The sequence below is a fragment of the Thalassophryne amazonica genome, chromosome 9, assembly GCF_902500255.1.
Source record: "Thalassophryne amazonica chromosome 9, fThaAma1.1, whole genome shotgun sequence".
Classification (NCBI taxonomy): Eukaryota; Metazoa; Chordata; class Actinopteri; order Batrachoidiformes; family Batrachoididae; genus Thalassophryne; species Thalassophryne amazonica.
The window spans coordinates 18,747,741-18,765,302 of record NC_047111.1 but is presented as its reverse complement, the minus strand read 5'-3'; the positions used below and the strand labels follow the sequence as shown (position 1 = coordinate 18,765,302).

Genomic DNA, 17,562 nt, shown 5'->3' with positions numbered 1-17,562 from the left:
AATGGTAACAACATGCTGGAAGTTGCAGTAATAATCACTGGATTTTAATGGGAGCAGAGCCGGGATGAATAATTCAGCGGTGGATGTCTTACCCAGGGCCACCCGAGCTGCAGAGGCATCATAATTGATCCAGAAGGAGACCCAGGAGAGGATGGTGATCAAGATGGAGGGCATGTATGTCTGCAAGATGAAATATCCGATGTTCCTCTTAATCCTGAAACTCAGCGAAAGCCTTGGATATGAACCTATAAGGGAAAAAGGATGGAGAGACATTCTGAAGGGGGGTAGAAAAAAAAACACATCAGTAAAAAAAGGAGAGTGGGGGTGGGTTGTTGGGGGGGGGGGGGGGGGGGGGGAGACATTGTCCCAAGTTCCAAAGTCTGCACTTTGACAACGCGCAGGATAGTCATTTCTCCATTTGTTCAGATGGAGCACTTAATTTTCCCAAAGCGATGGATTCCTTTCCAGGGACAAGTTCGATTCCAATTAAACATGGCAGGAAGTCGCAAACATGGCAGATTTTTCTGCAACCCCCTATCTCAGCAGGCAGCGCCGGCATCCCTCCGAGAATTGTCATGGAGAGCGGCTCGGCTTTTCTTTAGCGCCTTCTCTGTCCTCTAAACCTTACCAAAAGGGCATTTTAAAAGGTGCATAATTGGAACGTGTGCCTTTACAGCGAGAGACGAAGAAACACGTGCGTGCTGGCGCGGCGTTAAGTCATTACGTTGGACGGTTTTCAGGGAAAATGTCAGCTCACGCTGCCAAGGCATTAATTAGTCTGTTGATTGGGCTGTAATTTCAACATCCACAACAATAATAATAATAAAAAAAACATAGGAGAGTTCAAGATAGGCTGGCTCAAAAGTATCTGGACAGTGACAATAATTAGTTTTGGTGTAATTTTGTCTTTGTATGCCACCACAATGGAAATGAAGAGAAACAATCATGATACTTTTGTAGTGTCAACTTTCAGTTTTACTTCAAGAGCTTTAACAAAAATATCACATTAACCATTTAGGAATTATGACTGTTTTTAAATACAGTCCCTCTATTTTCAGCAGCCATAAGTAATTGGACAAACTACTGTCAATCTAAAGGTTATTTTTTAATACAAATCATCGCTTTTACAGACAGGTTTCTGAAGACAAGTCAGGGGACGGATCACAGAGATGAAAAAAGACCAGAGTGGCTGACCATTTGGCTGATCGAACCAGTAACAAGTGGCTGAAATGAACTTGCACAGTGTAAACAAAGCAAACTTCCTACATCACGAAAGTTTAAGGAGACAGACAGCTGGTTGGCTAACGAATGAATGCTTCTGATTCAGAGTCAGAATCAAGCCAACACTGCAGCCACTGGTGACAACGTGGGTGAATAAAATCTGATGTGATCACAGCGATAAATATTGAATTTCAATGCACAAAAACACAGTTATCAAAATGACTTAGCAACTGTAAAATTATTTCATGAGAGGCTCTAGAACAGGGGTGCACATATTCTTCCCTATGAAGCACTAAATATGAATCTGGGTGGAGTGCCATGGGCCAAAAATAAATTTTAATGCTACATCAGAGAACATTTTATGTATTATTCTAGAAATTAATATTTGTAATTAAAACTAAATTTCAATAAAATAATCTAAGTAAGTTGCCCATAATGACAACTGGAAGGTGATTTTTGAGACCATCTGCACATTTGAGCAGCTTCTGTCGCCATCTAGTGGAGAATGTGAGCATTTCAGCACTTCTGGTACGTTTACTACTTGAAACCCAAAACCTCAGTAAAAAAAAGACATTTATAAGTGTCAGAAATGTATGATTATTTATTTATTTATTTATTTTTTACCATGCAGAGTTTTGACCTTCGAGTATTGATGTATAAAAATTTTGATTTTGAGAGTTTTACAGTACCTGAGTTTGAAGATATTATGGACATTACAGAAGCACGTAAGTTCTCCTGACAAACACAACTCACAATTGTGAAAAATAATTCTCTATAATTTCCATGCAGTATTTTAGTCACGTGCAGACTGCAGAGATACAGAATTAAAACATCCATATGCTCCTTTTTCCATAAAATATTCTAAAGGAAAGAGACCTTCCAGCCCCTCCCCACCAACAGAACATTTAAATTTAATTTAAACGCACAATGTCATGTCAGCTCAACAAGTCACAGTATTGAGCTGGCTCAACTAAAAAATCTGTCTTGTGGGCACTTCTCCATGAGTCTTCCTGAAATGACAAGGATTCAGTGCATCATATTCTTGACAAGTCTTGCACTCTGTAGCCCTACATTACACATCTGTATTTTAGATGCATGGACCTTTATTTTGGCTATTTATACCTACAATTTCTATTTTTCATTACCTTTTCAAATGGTTTCTCAATTTAAACAAGAAAGAAATGTTTTATGCAAAATAAACAGACTATTTAAAAATAGCTATTTATATGTACTAGCTTTTTTTTCTTACTGTTGAAAATGCTTTGTCAATCTAAATGCTTAGTTTATATTATTTTATCAATATTTTAATGTACTTAACCCCTTGAGTGTCCACCGCAGACAACAACCTTAAATGTGCCAGGATGTGGGTTTTGTCTGGTTTTATTTTCGTGTTTGTTTGGTTATGTTGGTTGTTTTTCTGTGTGTGTATTCTCTTCTTGTGTTCTTTCTGCTCGGGTCTGTCTGTCTCTGCCTCTCTTGTCTGTCTGTCCTGACTCTTGTTGGTAGGCGTTTCCCTCTCTCTGGCCACTCCCTCATTCTGGTGTGTTCCATGCACCCCTTCTTTCTATTTGCACCTCATCACCTGGGTGTATATACAGTATATAGCTCTCTAGATCCCTCAATCCTTTGCCAGATTGATGTGTCTACTGCCTTCTCTCCAGCTCTGTTTTTTTGTATTCTCGACCTGCTAACCTCTCTTGTGTTTTGATCACCTGCTTGTTTCCTCAACCACGCCTTAGCCTGATGCTCCTTGTACTGTTGCTCATTTTGGACGGCCTTCCTGTGTACCAACCTCCATTTACTATCTCAGTAAACAGTTTTGACCTGCACAGTTTTATGTCTGAGTCCTGCATTTGCGTCCTGCCTCATCCGTCAACCAGACCTGATAAAATGTAGATGGGGTTGTCCAGAAGTAATCATTTCACTTTTCCAGCAGTTTGGAAACAACAGATAAAGCTTTTCCTGGTTTTGAGAGTTGCAGCATTTATTGACAACATATAGCTTTAAACTCCAACATACGGCCTGCTGCGCTGGCGATAAACAGCTAACTTTTTTCTCTGATCAGCTGTAGAACTGCCCTCTCTCTCTCTCTCTCTTGCTCACGCACACACGTTTTAGAGTATCCCAGAATCCTTTGTGCGCTGGGGAGGGAGGCTTGATAATGGGTCAGCTTAATGCTAACTTTAACATGGAAAATGCCATAGACATGCTAATGTGTTAGCCTCAGTCCATTTTTTAAGTTATAAAATACATTTATCAACTGTTTCAAAAGACCATAACAGGTCGGTTTAACATAAAAAAGGTAAATATTACTCACAGACATATGCTCTTTTGGGTTTTAGCAGGGAAAAATTAAGATAAAGCAAAATAAAACAAAGAACCAATGAAGCAGCAGATCGAAGATCGAAGCACTGCTTCGTGGTTCAAGGTTCACAGCCAGGCTACGCTGCAGAAACAGTTGATTACAGACCCGCTGCAGGGTCTGTAATCAGTGTAGAGAAATGATCATTTTCCTGACAAACATCCCCAAAAACAACAGCCACTCTGAAGAACCGATAAGGGAATCGTTAAGCAAAAAGGCTATTGATGCTGATGGATTGAATCATTTCTTAAGGACACCTGAAAAGAACCGGTTCCCGACACACAACCCAAACAACACCACACTTTATTTTTTTTTTTTATAAAACTCACATTAAAGACTCACAATTATCTTAGTTAAACACCTAAATACATATTTTGGTTGAACTCACCTCCATAACGACGCAATGTTGCAAACAAGTTGCCGCAAACGCTTGTTTACACTGACAACGAAATCTCAGCCTCCCCAGCGAGAACGTGATTACGCACGAGATTTGACACCATAAAGGCATCTATGTCAACTACACAATTTGTGTGTTTTCTGTGGTTGTTAATTACGTCAAGTTAAGGGGATGAGAATTTGCTTTTTTTAGCTCAGGCTGCAGGCAACAATGCGATGTCACAGATAAATGCAAACCGCGTGCAAACGGCACATTTACCGTCGGTCTCACTCCCTCATAAAAATCTCTAGGCTGTATTGTGAAGCCTCTGAACATCAGACTAGCGATCAGGTCGCACACTGGAGAGGCACAGCTCTTAGCTTCCGTGAAAAAAAGGTAGAGTATTTTCTTATTGTATACAAGCTTGCACGCTATTATTTTGAAGCAACGCCATAACTGAAGCTGTCTTGACATGTTGAATTGTGAAATATGGTTCTTCGTTTTATTTCCCCTGACTTAAGTAAATCAAGGTATTAATACTAAAGAAGGTATGTTAACTATTTGTATGGACATTTCTGAGTAGAAAACAAGAAAGAAATTAAGTTAGAACAACTTTATTTGAATGATGAGACAACTTAATATTTCAATGCATGTTGATTTAATATTAAGTAGGTATTACTTAATTTAGCTCTTGGATATAGAAGAAAAACATGTTTACTGTACTTAATTTAATTGTGTAACTAACACAAGCATTAAGTACAGCCAATGTGAAAATTCACATTGTACCCACTGAATATCAAGTAGATTAAACTTAATATAGCTTTCAGTGTATTTAATGATTTATGTTGGGACAACTTAAAAAGATCCATGCAAATAGTTAACACACCTTTTTTGAGTAGACCCAGTACATTATTTTTTAGAGTGTGTGGTCATATGGAGTTGCAGGGAGCCTGAAAACATCATATTTGGGAAGAAATAAAAACAGATAGCTGCCATCTGTATTTAATAAAGCTTTTTGCACGGGATTATTCAGGCTGTGCAGATTTTTTGTTTTGATATTTGTCCTTTTTGATCCAACAAGCCTTTTTTTTTTTACATATCTTGGATGTGCTTATCTCTTCTGATTTATTTGAAGAAATAAAAACAGCCATTATGTTGCAAACATCATGCTGTGCAACATGTCAGAGCAAATCAAAGGTTGTGTTTGGCCCAAACTGGGTGACCTTCATTTACAGTAATACTGTAGATTTTCACCACAAAATATGCAGGAAATTCCTCACACAAGATAGCAAATGAAAACACAGCATAAACAAGCTCGATGTCCACTCTAGTCTTCTTTCATCTCTATGAGATGGACACATGAATATTTCCAAATCACTGAATATATCTTGGACATATTTAGGTCACTCATTGAGAATTTCAACCAGTACACTGCCATATGGAGTGGATGTGCAAGAAGAAGATGAGTGAGGGAAGCCACGAAGACTCCCATGACAACCCGAAGGAATTATAGGTGCCAAGGCGCATAGGGCACCTATTGTTTGTTGCCTCATCGGTTATACAGCTTCATGGTAGAGGTGAATAAAAAAACATGGAAGACTCCAGCCTGGATTTGACCAGTTTTCACATATTTATCATGTGTTGTGGTTTCACAGGGAGTCTACAACTCTCAGGTCAATTTTTTTGAATATGGTGAAACATGTTGAGCGATTTTTGGAAATCCAGTGGATGCATTAAACTCAAAACCTCTTGCCTGTCTTACCTGTAGTAAACCTGACTTCTTTAGACACCAGGCGGATGTCCATAATGGAGAACTGAGGTAACTCTAACTTGTCCACCCCGGTCACAGCGTTGTCTCCTCCTTGCCAGAAAAACACAATGTCGTCTGTCGTATATCCGTCTGTGTTGAAAATTACCAGAAAAGGAGAAAAGAAAAACAAAAATTGAGAGTATTACTGTAAATTACTGTAAAAAAACAAAAACAAACAAACAAAAAAAAACAGTCCATTGATGTATTTAAACTCAATATAAATGGCTGGATGCTATCAAATAATACTGTAAATCAAACAATCAGTGTTTAAGAACTCTGGAATAACCTTTTTTTTAAATCTAAAATATTAATAACAAAATGCCTAGGTTCAATTATTACCAAAATTCAAACAAAAAAATTTAAACATTGATGCTCCAAAGGGAACAATGTTCATTCAAAGCACTATCTGCTAGATACACATCTCTTAAAAGGAGCTACATGTAATTTAATTACTGTAATTACTGTACTAAATGATAAAATGATCATAATATGTCATCACAGATTAAGGAAGGATGGACTGTGTCCCAGTTCAGGGGCCGCATCCAGCAACGGCTTCATTCTCCAAAGATCTGGCCCTCAGACAAATCGGAGGCCCAAACAAGCTCTTGTGAAATGAGACCTTCTAGCCCACAGAGAGCATTCTGAAGTTCTGTCATTAGCCTAATCCGCCCCTACCCCCTGTTGCCTAGCAACTTTGACATTAAACATTACTTATTTATAATTGTCCATAAGGAGCCTGAAAATGTACTTTTTGAGATTTTTTTTTTACAACCATTTTGACCTTGGGGAAGAAAATAATTACTCTTGGGACTGTTTGGGCTGCACAGGATACAACTGTTGTACTTGTGCAGAAGACAAATCTAAGAATAGTTCAGTTGACGATATAAGCGTAAAGTTGGGTATAAATACTTAATACTATAAATACTGTTAGCCACATGAAATGCAAATTTTTAATTTTGGGGAGGTATAATGCTTCTTTCATCTGTTCATAAGTAAGTAAGTAAGTAAGCTTTATTTATAAGCTCTCTAGTGTCCTTTATTAGGTCACTAGAGAGCTGCGTGTCGTCAGAGCGAGCTGCAAAAAGTTTGTACCTGAGTTTTCAGAGGTGGTGTTTGTAGTTGCCATCTGCCACGCCGGTGTTTGCCAACCCGGACAGTGGGAATACCACCTCAACCGGCAACTTAGTCCCGCGACTGGACAGCAACAACGTCCGAGGCCCGCTCAACGTGATGAATTCACTGAGGCCGCGCGCTGCGTCATTAAAGCCGCGCGTCACGAGTGCCGCTTCCCCGAGGGCTCGTGCAGCCACCGCGGATCCATCAGCGCGGAAACACCGAGGCCGCGCGGCACCAGCGCAGTGCAGATCCATCCCGGTGACAAACAACGCAGGCTGTTAACATCAGCGATCATCAAGCTGCTCATAAGCCGACCATGGGGCCTAAGAAGGTTCTGACAGCAGAGGAAGGTGACGATATTAAAAAATCTCTGGACTTTCTATCAGAGGAGATTTCTGTTGTGAAGCAGCAACAGAAATCAATCATGGATCTGGTGGAGGAGGTGAAGGCATTACGGCTCCAGAACGCCGAGAAAGACCGGCATCTGGTGCAGCTGGAAAATAGAGTGGCTGAATTGGAGCAGTACACCAGAATTAACGACGTCATCATCACAGGTCTTCACATCAAACCACGGTCCTACGCACGGGCGGTAACAGATGAGAGCGGAGGGGATCCCAGTGAACAGGAGGTCAGCTCTGTGGAAAAACAGGTTGCTGATTTCCTCCTATCTAAAGGTATAGAAATGGATTTAAATAACATTGAAGCGTGCCACCCTCTGCCCCGGAGAAATGACGGTGATAAACGAACCGTCATCATGAGATTCATCAACAGAAAACACAAAACAGCACTGTTAAAACAAGGAAGAAAACGTACAAACGTATTCATCAATGAACATCTCACCAAACGGAATGCCGACATCGCCAGGAAAGCACGCTTCTTGAAGAAACAGGGAAAAATCCAGCACACATGGACTTCAAACTGTAAAATATTCATCAAACTGAACGGATCACCAGAACAAGCAAAGGTTATGGCAATAAGGAACATCGAGGAGCTGGACAAATATGAACAATAGGTATGAGGACTCAAACACATCACAGCACCATGATGCAGACTGGAGCAACCCACTCATCCACATCATCTACACCCGGAGACCAGAGAGACATAATGACTAAGGATAATGATCCGTGTATTTCTGCCCAGGAGCTCTGTCTAGATACATTTAATTATAATAACTCTGCTAACCACCCCTTCGAATCTGAAAATGATCCTGATACCTTTTTCAGTGAGAATATTGTGAGACAGTGCAAATATTTTACAGAAGAACAATTCAAAAATTATAAAATCAATGATGAAGATTTTTCAATTATACATTTCAACAGCAGAAGTCTTTCTCGTAATCTGTCGACTATTAATGATTGTTTGAAAACATCCAAAAAACGTTTTTCAGTTATTGCAATTTCAGAAACATGGTTAAATGAGGATAATAAAGATCTGGTATATCTTGATGGTTATGAATTGTTCCTGGTTAATAGGCAGACGAGAAGGGGCGGAGGCGTTGCATTGTTTGTAAGGTCAGATTATAAGTGTAAACTCATTAACAACATGTCATTTACAGTGGACAACATCATGGAATGTGTTACCATAGAAATGACATCTATAAACTCCAAAAACATAGTTGTTAGTTGCATTTACAGAGCTCCTGGGACAAATATTGACACCTTTGAAGACATTATCTTAGGAATGTACAACAAAATCAACAGAAATAAGCATTTATTTGTCTGTGGAGATTTCAATATAGATTTTTTTAAACCCTCACAATCATCCACAAATTACCTCATTTATAAACACCTTGTACTGTTTAGGACTGTTTCCAACCATCATTCATCCTAGCAGAATAACTATGGACTCAACAACTCTCATTGACAATATTTTAACTAACGTTATATCCGGTAATCTTAGTGGGGGACTACTGGTCAGTGATATCAGTGATCACTTGCCAGTTTTCTCAGTCTTTGCATTGGAGGGTTGTTGTATGTATCGAAGCAATATCAAATTCATGAGTAGAAAAGTAACACCTGAAACAATTGATAATTTAAGGGAGGATTTATCAAGTCAGAATTGGTCAGATGTTTTTGTTGATGATGTTGACAGGTCATATGATGCTTTCATTTCCATTTTTTCCAGTTTGTATAATAAACACTGTCCATTTGTTGACAAAATATATAGAAATCAATATAGCAACAAACCATGGATAACTAAGGGGCTTCAGAGGGCATGTAAAAAGAAAAACTTACTATATAAACAATTCATAAAACTACGAACTAAGGAAGCTGAAAGTAAGTATAAAACATATAAGAATAAGTTAATAAATATCATGAGACTCAGTAAAAAAATATATTATAATGAGTTACTTGTCAAAAATAGAAATAACATCAAAAACACATGGAACATATTAAATTAAATAGTAAAAAAGAATAGAGTAACTAGAGATTATCCTTCATTTTTTCAGAGTAACAACTACATCACGATTGATAACGACGAGTCTATTGCTGAACACTTTAATGAATACTTCGTTAATGTGGGTAAAAATCTTGCCAGTAAAATTGACTCATCAACTAATAACTTCTGGGTAAATAATTCAATGTTTAACAAATCTGTTTCAATGTTCATTGGTGGTACTCATGAAAGGGAAATACTTCTGGTTCATGGTTCAAAAAGTAAGAAATCGACTGATTTTAATAATTTGGATATGGCTTTATTAAAAAAAAGTTATTGATTGTATAGTAAAACCGTTCAATTATATTTGCAATATGTCACTAAGTACTGGTAAATTTCCTTCTCAAATGAAAATAGCCAAAGTAATTCCTCTGTTTAAAACTGGTGACAAACACACATTTTCTAATTATAGACCTATATCACTCCTGCCACAATTTTCCAAAATTTTGGAAAAAATATTTGCTAAAAGATTAAATGATTATTTACTGAAGCATAACAACATTTGTGAAGAACAATATGGATTCAGAAGGTCTCGAAATACATCACATGCTTTCATGGACTTTGTGGAAAGTATAGCAACTGCAATTGACAATAAACAATACACAATAGGTTTTTTTTTTATTTACAGAAAGCGTTTGACACAATTAACCATGGAATACTATTAATTAAACTGCAGAAATATGGAATCAGAGGTCTGGCATATGAATGGATAGCTAGTTATTTACAAGGCAGATTTCAGTATGTTCAATTCAATACTACAAATTCTGAACTCAGGGATGTCACATGTGGGGTGCCGCAGGGCTCAGTGCTGGGTCCTTTGTTGTTTATAATCTATATAAATGATATAAGTTGGGTGTCGAGTTCACTGACATGTGTCCTTTTTGCGGATGATACAACTGTGTTCTGTAGCGGTGAAAATCTTGAACAGCTTCTGGACATAGTGGAGAAAGAACTGGAAAAATTTAAGGTTTGGTTTGATGCTAATAAGTTGTCACTCAACCTTGGGAAAACTAAATGTATTATATTTGGAAATAAACAGGCACCCAAATGTAAAAATTTAACTATAAACAATAAGGAAATTGAGTTAGTAACAGAGAATAATTTTTTAGGTGTTATAATTGATAATACCATAATAGCCATACGAATCATCTGCAATAAACAATATCGTGAACCAACTCATTCTCTATTTGTGTCTTTAAATTTATTAAAATTCATAGATTTGGTCGATTACATTACAATTCAAACTTTTATTTCGAGCGAAAAACCAAGCCTTACCAAGACATGTCCAGAGTCTGTTCCGATTGAGGGAATCCAGATATAGTTTAAGAGGTTGTGCAATTTTTATGAAACCACCAGCAAGAACAAATGTAAAGGGTTTTTGTGTGTCTGTGGTTGGGGTGAGGAAATGGAACAAATGTTCAACAGAGGTTAGAATGAGTAGTACCTTAGTAAGATTTAAGAAACTACTCAAAAAGAACATCATGTCTAAGTATCATAAAGAAGCAAATATAATTTGATTTATATGGAATGTTCAATTTATAAGTGGGACTTATTGTATATTTGAATGTGTGGGTATGTATATGCATATGTAGATATATAGATATGGGTAGGTGTATATGTATATAAGTGACTGTGTATATGTATGTATATATTTATGTTTGTAAAGTATATACGTATGTATATAGGTATATATGGCACAGCCCAAGCAGAGGGTCACCCCCAAGAGCCTGGTCTGCTTGAGGTTTCTTCCTTATAGGGAGTTTTTCCTCACCACAGTTGCCTAGTGCTCGCTCTGGGGGTTGGTAAGGTTAGTCTTTACTGGTGTAAAGTGCCTTGATTCGACTTTCTTGTGATCTGGTACTATATAAATATAATTATAAGTGAATAGTATATTGATGTGTATGTCTGTGTGTCGACATGTAGTAGTGAATTTGTATTTATGTAAATATGACTGCTTAGAATTGTTGGACTTGTACTAGCAGGGGTGGGCGCTAATAAGCTTTGCTTCAGCCCACACCCTTTCGGACTCACTAGTTTTGTCTGTTTGTTTGTGGAATTGTTCATTTTTTTCTATTTGAATATTTTGTGTGCCGAATAAAAAACTTTGTCACTTTGTCACTAATAAAGCGCCTTTCACAGACCAGGGTCACAAAGCGCTGCACATGGCATACAAAAATAATCTAAAAATAACATATGAAAACAATAAAATACAATATTAGGCTAAAAAGCTAACTTAAAGAAATGCGTCTTTAGTTGCCTTCTAAAAGCATCTATACAATCCAGAGAATGAAGGGCACAGGGAAGCTCATTCCAGAGGCTAGGCGCCACCACTTTAAAAGATCTGTCCCCACGAGTTTTAAAACGGGTCCAGGTCATCCGTCCATTCTGGAAGTTTCCAGTCTTCATACACAGATATGGGAGCAAAACAAACTCCATCACAGAGGATTGCCCCGTGTGCCACCCTCTGCAAGCCAATGCAGTTTACTGGAGTGTACCCACTGCCGTGCAGAAGCAACTACTTGGATCCATAGGTAAGAGTTTGGTAAACAGTGAGGACTAGTGTTCATCCAAAGGACATGGCTGACGCTAAATGCAAAAGTTTTACGTCTACTACTAAACCCTGACACTCCAAACACTATCACACTTCACAAATTCTACAGTGTACACGATCTACAGCATGCATGTACACTGATTAAAAACATGAAAATATTGCCTGAAGTTACTTTCAAATCCCCCCAAGTCAACAGTACAATATTTAACAGGTACAACACGGAAATAAACCAGGATTTTTCAAGAATATGATGAAAAAATACATATTTCCGGGCACCATCTTGAAAAAAAAAATGGCTGCCATCTTGAAGATTAAACGGGCTAATGGCTTTGTTTGCAGAAAAGTACAGCAAGAAGTATCATTGTGCCAAATTTGGTGCTTGCATCACAAAATGAAAGATTCTTAAGATATATGGGTTTATCTGCTGCATCAAATCCTATATTTTAGGGGGAAAGAAAGCTGCATTTATTCCAAGGAGCCTTTGAAATCAAACAGCCTAGTTCTGTCACTATCATGCATCAGTCAATCAGCTCAAATCAAATATATTTTATCACCTTTGCAGGAAAAAAAAAAATGCTACTACAGTTATACAGTAATGTAAATTAACAGAGAGAACACCACAATACAAAACCTGCCCCGAAACAATTAAGCCACTGGTAAAAATGAAGTAAATAAATAAATAAATAAATAAATAAATCACAGTACTATCACCTATGAATTTAAAAGCCCTTTAAATTATGACTTTAATAAACTAGAGAAATGCTAGAGTGCAAAATAAACAATAATACACCAAAATAAGAGGGAGATCATATTAAGATACATCCTTGTCCTTTTTGAGATGCTGGGATGAGTGAGCGTGTAAGACTAGCTGTAGCATGTAGTCAACGAATGGAGGCTTCAAAGGATGCGGCTCCTGAACTGAGACACGCCATGCTATGCTAAGATGAGATACTAGCTTCCCTGACAATGTTGTGTTACGTCCTATGTGTTCAAAGGGTTTTATATAACGGCTGAGTGGATCCTTGTCATTTGATTGGTGCTTTGTATGTCACATGACATCGATTAATTCATCCCATTTGTGTTGCATTGCATTTAGAGTGCAGCTTGGTTCCATTTAGAGTGCAAATTTGGTTCCATAGGTTTGGTACCATTGCATGCTGCACATACACATGCACGCGTGCGCACACACGTACTTGCGCACATCCTCCTGCATGCAGGCACACATGCTCATGCATGCACATGTATGCGTACACGTGATCGCGATTTTTGGCTGGACTGAGGAACTACGCAAGGTCTTTTTTTATGGAAGTCTGAAATCCGTGCACAGCATCACTGGTCTACACGTTACAATTTGGAGTTTAGCAGCAGTGGAATGCCAAAATGTAAGTAGTCCCTTTTGTGTTGTTTATAAATTAATAAAATATCAAATAACAAGGATCTATTTTAGTTGTTATATAAAACAAATAATGAATGTTTTTACATTCTTTCAATGGAAGAAATATTTCATTTAACTCAGCTTCTCCTCGTTGAATGGTTTGTTCCAGCTTTCACCTCATGAAATATTCGTACCACTGAACTCATAAACATTCATTATTTATATACTATTCCAGGACTGAAAGTCTGCTGGTCTTCTTGATTGTTTGAAACCATCCACTGTCCATTTTGCAGGTGCAGAGCCAGATTCATCATATTAAAACCAACCAACCAAACAACACCCAGAACCAAACCAACAAACAAACAACATGGAAGAATCTCTCTGCATCCTTCAAATCTCTTTCACGATCACAAGATAAAACACAGACTAATATTTGAGAGACGTTTAAAGGATGAAGATGGCTTTGAGCCCAGAAGGGATTAGATGGCGAGTTGTCTAATTTCCCCCTGAACAGGTTAGCATGAATCTTTAGTTAATGTTAGCTAAGCCTTACACCAGTTATCACAGCCAGTAGTCTGGATGGTAAATAACGCCAAGGGGTGAGGATTTGTTTTCATACACTGTGGTCCATGTGTAGCTGGTTTATGAAGACAGCGAAAACAGCTGAGTCATGCTGGCCAGCGCACTGTCAAATATATGCTAACAGTAATGGCTACTGTAAGAGAGAGAGTAGATAGTTTATAGTGGTTTGAAGGTGGTGTCCCTACAGGACAACCTGATACTAAACTAAAGAAGGACTTTTTCAAATGACCTTTTTTTAAAAAATGACAGATTATGCAGTTTGCTATGTATATTAACCTCCTGGCTATTCGACGGCCCTGGTCTCGGCTAAATCTTTATAAGATGACTGTCAATGAGGAGCTCAGTCTTTTAACTCAAGCTAGTATTTTGAATTTGGACTGCTGTACCTCTTTTATTTTGTATTTGTCCTACATATTGCTCCTTATAGTTTTAAATTGTACTTAAAGCTAATGTCACGTCCTCTGACCGCTGAGGTCAATAAAGTGTTTTTTTATTCACTGTGTTGTAAAAGTTTCAATACAAGTTATAGTTTGAGGTAAAAAAAAAAGACTAAAATAATATTTCCAAATGGAAGGTTTCATGAAATCATTCATACTTTTATGAGAATAAACAATACTATGAATATTTTGCTACTTTTGAAGTTTCAAGTTGATATATTTTATGAAATATGGTATTTTTATGAGGAAGTCTTCATAACAAAAGAAAACCTGCTCTATGATGTCACAGAAGTGTTTTAAAAATATAATCTACTTTAAAAAAAAAACATGTTTCTATACTATTTTGAATTAACATGAAAACATGTAAATCAATACCACACATTAAAATCCATGGATAAAAATGGTGAACTCATGTTCTTCAAAAGGGTTTTTATAAAATCATATGCAGACTGGTTTTGTTTTTTCTTGTATTGTACCAACATGGTGCTTTATTTGCCCGTTCAGACCGCTGTGGGTCGCTCTTTTCCTTATGGCCGGTATGAATATTCATTAGCATGTGTCACTTGGCTCGCCCACATATTCTGCTCTGGCAGTGCAACTGAAGGTGACCACGTCGGTGGATTTATGTCAACAGGCCAACACGCGTTCACTGCAGAGTCAGTGGCATCAAGCGCACTAAGGTGCTAGGATTCATTACCGTTAAATCTCTGGCCAGGGTTACAGGGTAAGGAAATGTGACATTGTCCATGAAACTGAAACAACCGCCTGCCTGATGGATCACACTGATGGCTGCCGTGCACTGATCTAACCAGAGCAAAGCCTTCCACGTGTTCTGCAGCTCTTTAATTCATGTTTGTATCCCAACTTAATTCTTTCCTGGAGTTCCTGAAGGTGACGTTTCTCTGGTATTAACATGGAAAAGAAATACATATATCTGGTTTATTGAGCAGTTGTGGTAACTGACGTTCAATTAAAGTGATCATGAAATAACACTTTTTTACAGACAAGGGCGCTCAACAGAGGGCGTACCTGTGCTATTTAACCTGATTGCTGACCTTTAATCCTGATTACTAGCCTTTAACTAACTGTGACCTGATCAGTGACTGTTCTTAATCTTTGATTCTAACAGCCAAACTTTGATTCCAATTGCTGACATTTGATTCTGATTACTAGCCTCTAACTGTGACCTGATAGGTGAATGTTCTTAATCTTTGATCCTGACAGCTGAAGTTTGAAGCAGATTGCTAAACTTTGATCCTGATTACAACGCTCTGACTGTGACCTGATCTTCTTAATCTTTGGTCATGACAGCCGAACTTTGTTGCCAATTGCAAAACTCTGATCCCGATTACTAGCCTCTGACTGTGACCTGATCAGTTACTGTTCTTAATCTTTGATTCTGACAGCTGAACTTTGATGCCGATTGCTGAAATTTGATTCTGATTACTAGCCTCTAACTGTGACCTGTTCGGTGATGGTTCTTAATCTTTCATCCTGACAGCCGAACCTTGAAGCAGATTGATTAACTTTGATCCTGCACGAGCCTCTGACTGTGACCTGATTGGTGACTGTTCTTAATCTTTGATCCTGACAGCTGAAGTTTGAAGCAGATTGCTGAACTTTGATCCTGATTACAACGCTCTGACTGTGACCTGATCTTCTTAATCTTTGATCATGACAGCCGAACTTTGTTTCCAATTGCGAAGCTCTGATCCCGATTACGGGCCTCTGACTGTGACCTGATCAGTTACTGTTCTTGGTCTTTGATCCTTACAGTGGAACTTTCATGCTGATTGCTGAACTTTGATCTGAATCAATGACCTATAGTCTTGATCCTGACCTTTGGCTCTGACCTAATTAATGACCATTCCTTACATTAAACCAAGCTCAAACACAATATGGACTACTGAGTCCAGACTTGTTACCACCTAACAAACAGCTGGACTGCAAAGTAATCATGCTCCCACCAGAAATGAAAAGTCTACATTTCAACAATTTATACACCAATTGATAATATGCTTCATACTATCTGACTGGTACAAAAAATTATTTATATTAATTTTTAAGAAGCTCCAATAATTGTTTCAAGTCAACACAAGTCTGTGAAAATGTCCTGATGCCGTGTGTTTCCACATCCACCACCCCTTGGGACCATCCTGGGTCCTAGATTGTAAACACACAAGCAGACAACCGATCCATTGCCACCTGTCAAAAGTAACCATTGATCTTCTCTACCCAAATGTTGGAACTGATGTTCCCTGACAATGCAAGCTCTCAGTTTCTCAAAGTACTCATTTAATACAATCATTCCAGATGTACCCAAAGATCCTCCAAAGACACCTATTGTCAAACACATCCAGTCATCACCCAAGGCCACTGGTTAGTGTCCAAGTCTCACATCCATATAGTAAGACAGGAAGCACTAGGACCCTAAAAATATGGACCTTTGTTCTCCTGTAAAGACATCGACCTCATGACTCCAGAAGCTCTTCCGGGGCTTCTCTCAATTTCAGAGGCAGAGGACCCAGAGACATGAATGTCACTGAATGTCTCGACAAGTTTAACACCTTCAGCATGTACAGATACACCTCTGAAAGCTGAGTAGGAAATGAGTAAGTGCTGCCATTAGAACATCCTTTGATTCCACAATGATCAGTGCAGTGAAGCCTTTCCTCACGGACAGAAAGGGACGCACAACTCAACCCAGCACCCAGTCCATGCCAACACTGAACAGTGTAGGAACCAGAACACATCCTTGAGGGACACCGGTTTTTACTGGGTACACCCTGTACAGCACTCACAGTGTCTGTGTACAGGCTGGCTGAGCAACATGTTGGTTTGGGGATCCCATCAATTCTAAATAACTATTGTTAAGAATGAATCACTCTTGAAATAACTGTTTCACCAGAGCTTTAAATGATCAAATCTCAGACTGTTTCATAAAATTGTGGCCATCATCAAAAATAACCAAACCCGATTCCTTGCAGTGTTTGGAGTTACTATATTATGGTTTTAGTGACAACTGTGTGGTGCTTCTGAAGGTCGGCGTACATTCAGCGTAAACAAAGCAAGTGTTGCGAAACAAGCTTCACTCACAGCTTTCGATTTCCAGGGTGCAGTTCTGCTCGTCCAGAGGGTACCTCCGCAGGTCCATCATGCAAGCAGCAGTGGTCGTTATTCTGGAAAACCAGGAGAAAGAGAATTACGCGGTAAGAAGAGACGGGCGAGGACACAGGCAGGTGTGAGGCAGTTCGGCTGCCAAAACGACCACATTTCCATGCGTGTCGCATCCCCGT

At 38.5% G+C, this 17,562-nt stretch overlaps 1 protein-coding gene across 3 annotated transcripts in view; it reads right to left on the bottom strand.

Moving 5' to 3' along the window:
- The window catches only part of gabrb4 (gamma-aminobutyric acid type A receptor subunit beta4), a 164,978-nt gene that overhangs the window by 17,200 nt on the left and 130,216 nt on the right, over window positions 1–17,562 (bottom strand). For all 3 annotated transcript variants that reach the window (XM_034177715.1, XM_034177717.1, XM_034177716.1), the window contains exons 5-7: window positions 17,363–17,445; window positions 5,722–5,859; window positions 93–245 (exon numbers count right to left, since the gene is read on the bottom strand). In XM_034177715.1, the coding sequence (XP_034033606.1) occupies window positions 93–245; window positions 5,722–5,859; window positions 17,363–17,445 (374 nt within the window). The remainder of the gene's footprint in view (window positions 1–92; window positions 246–5,721; window positions 5,860–17,362; window positions 17,446–17,562) is intronic.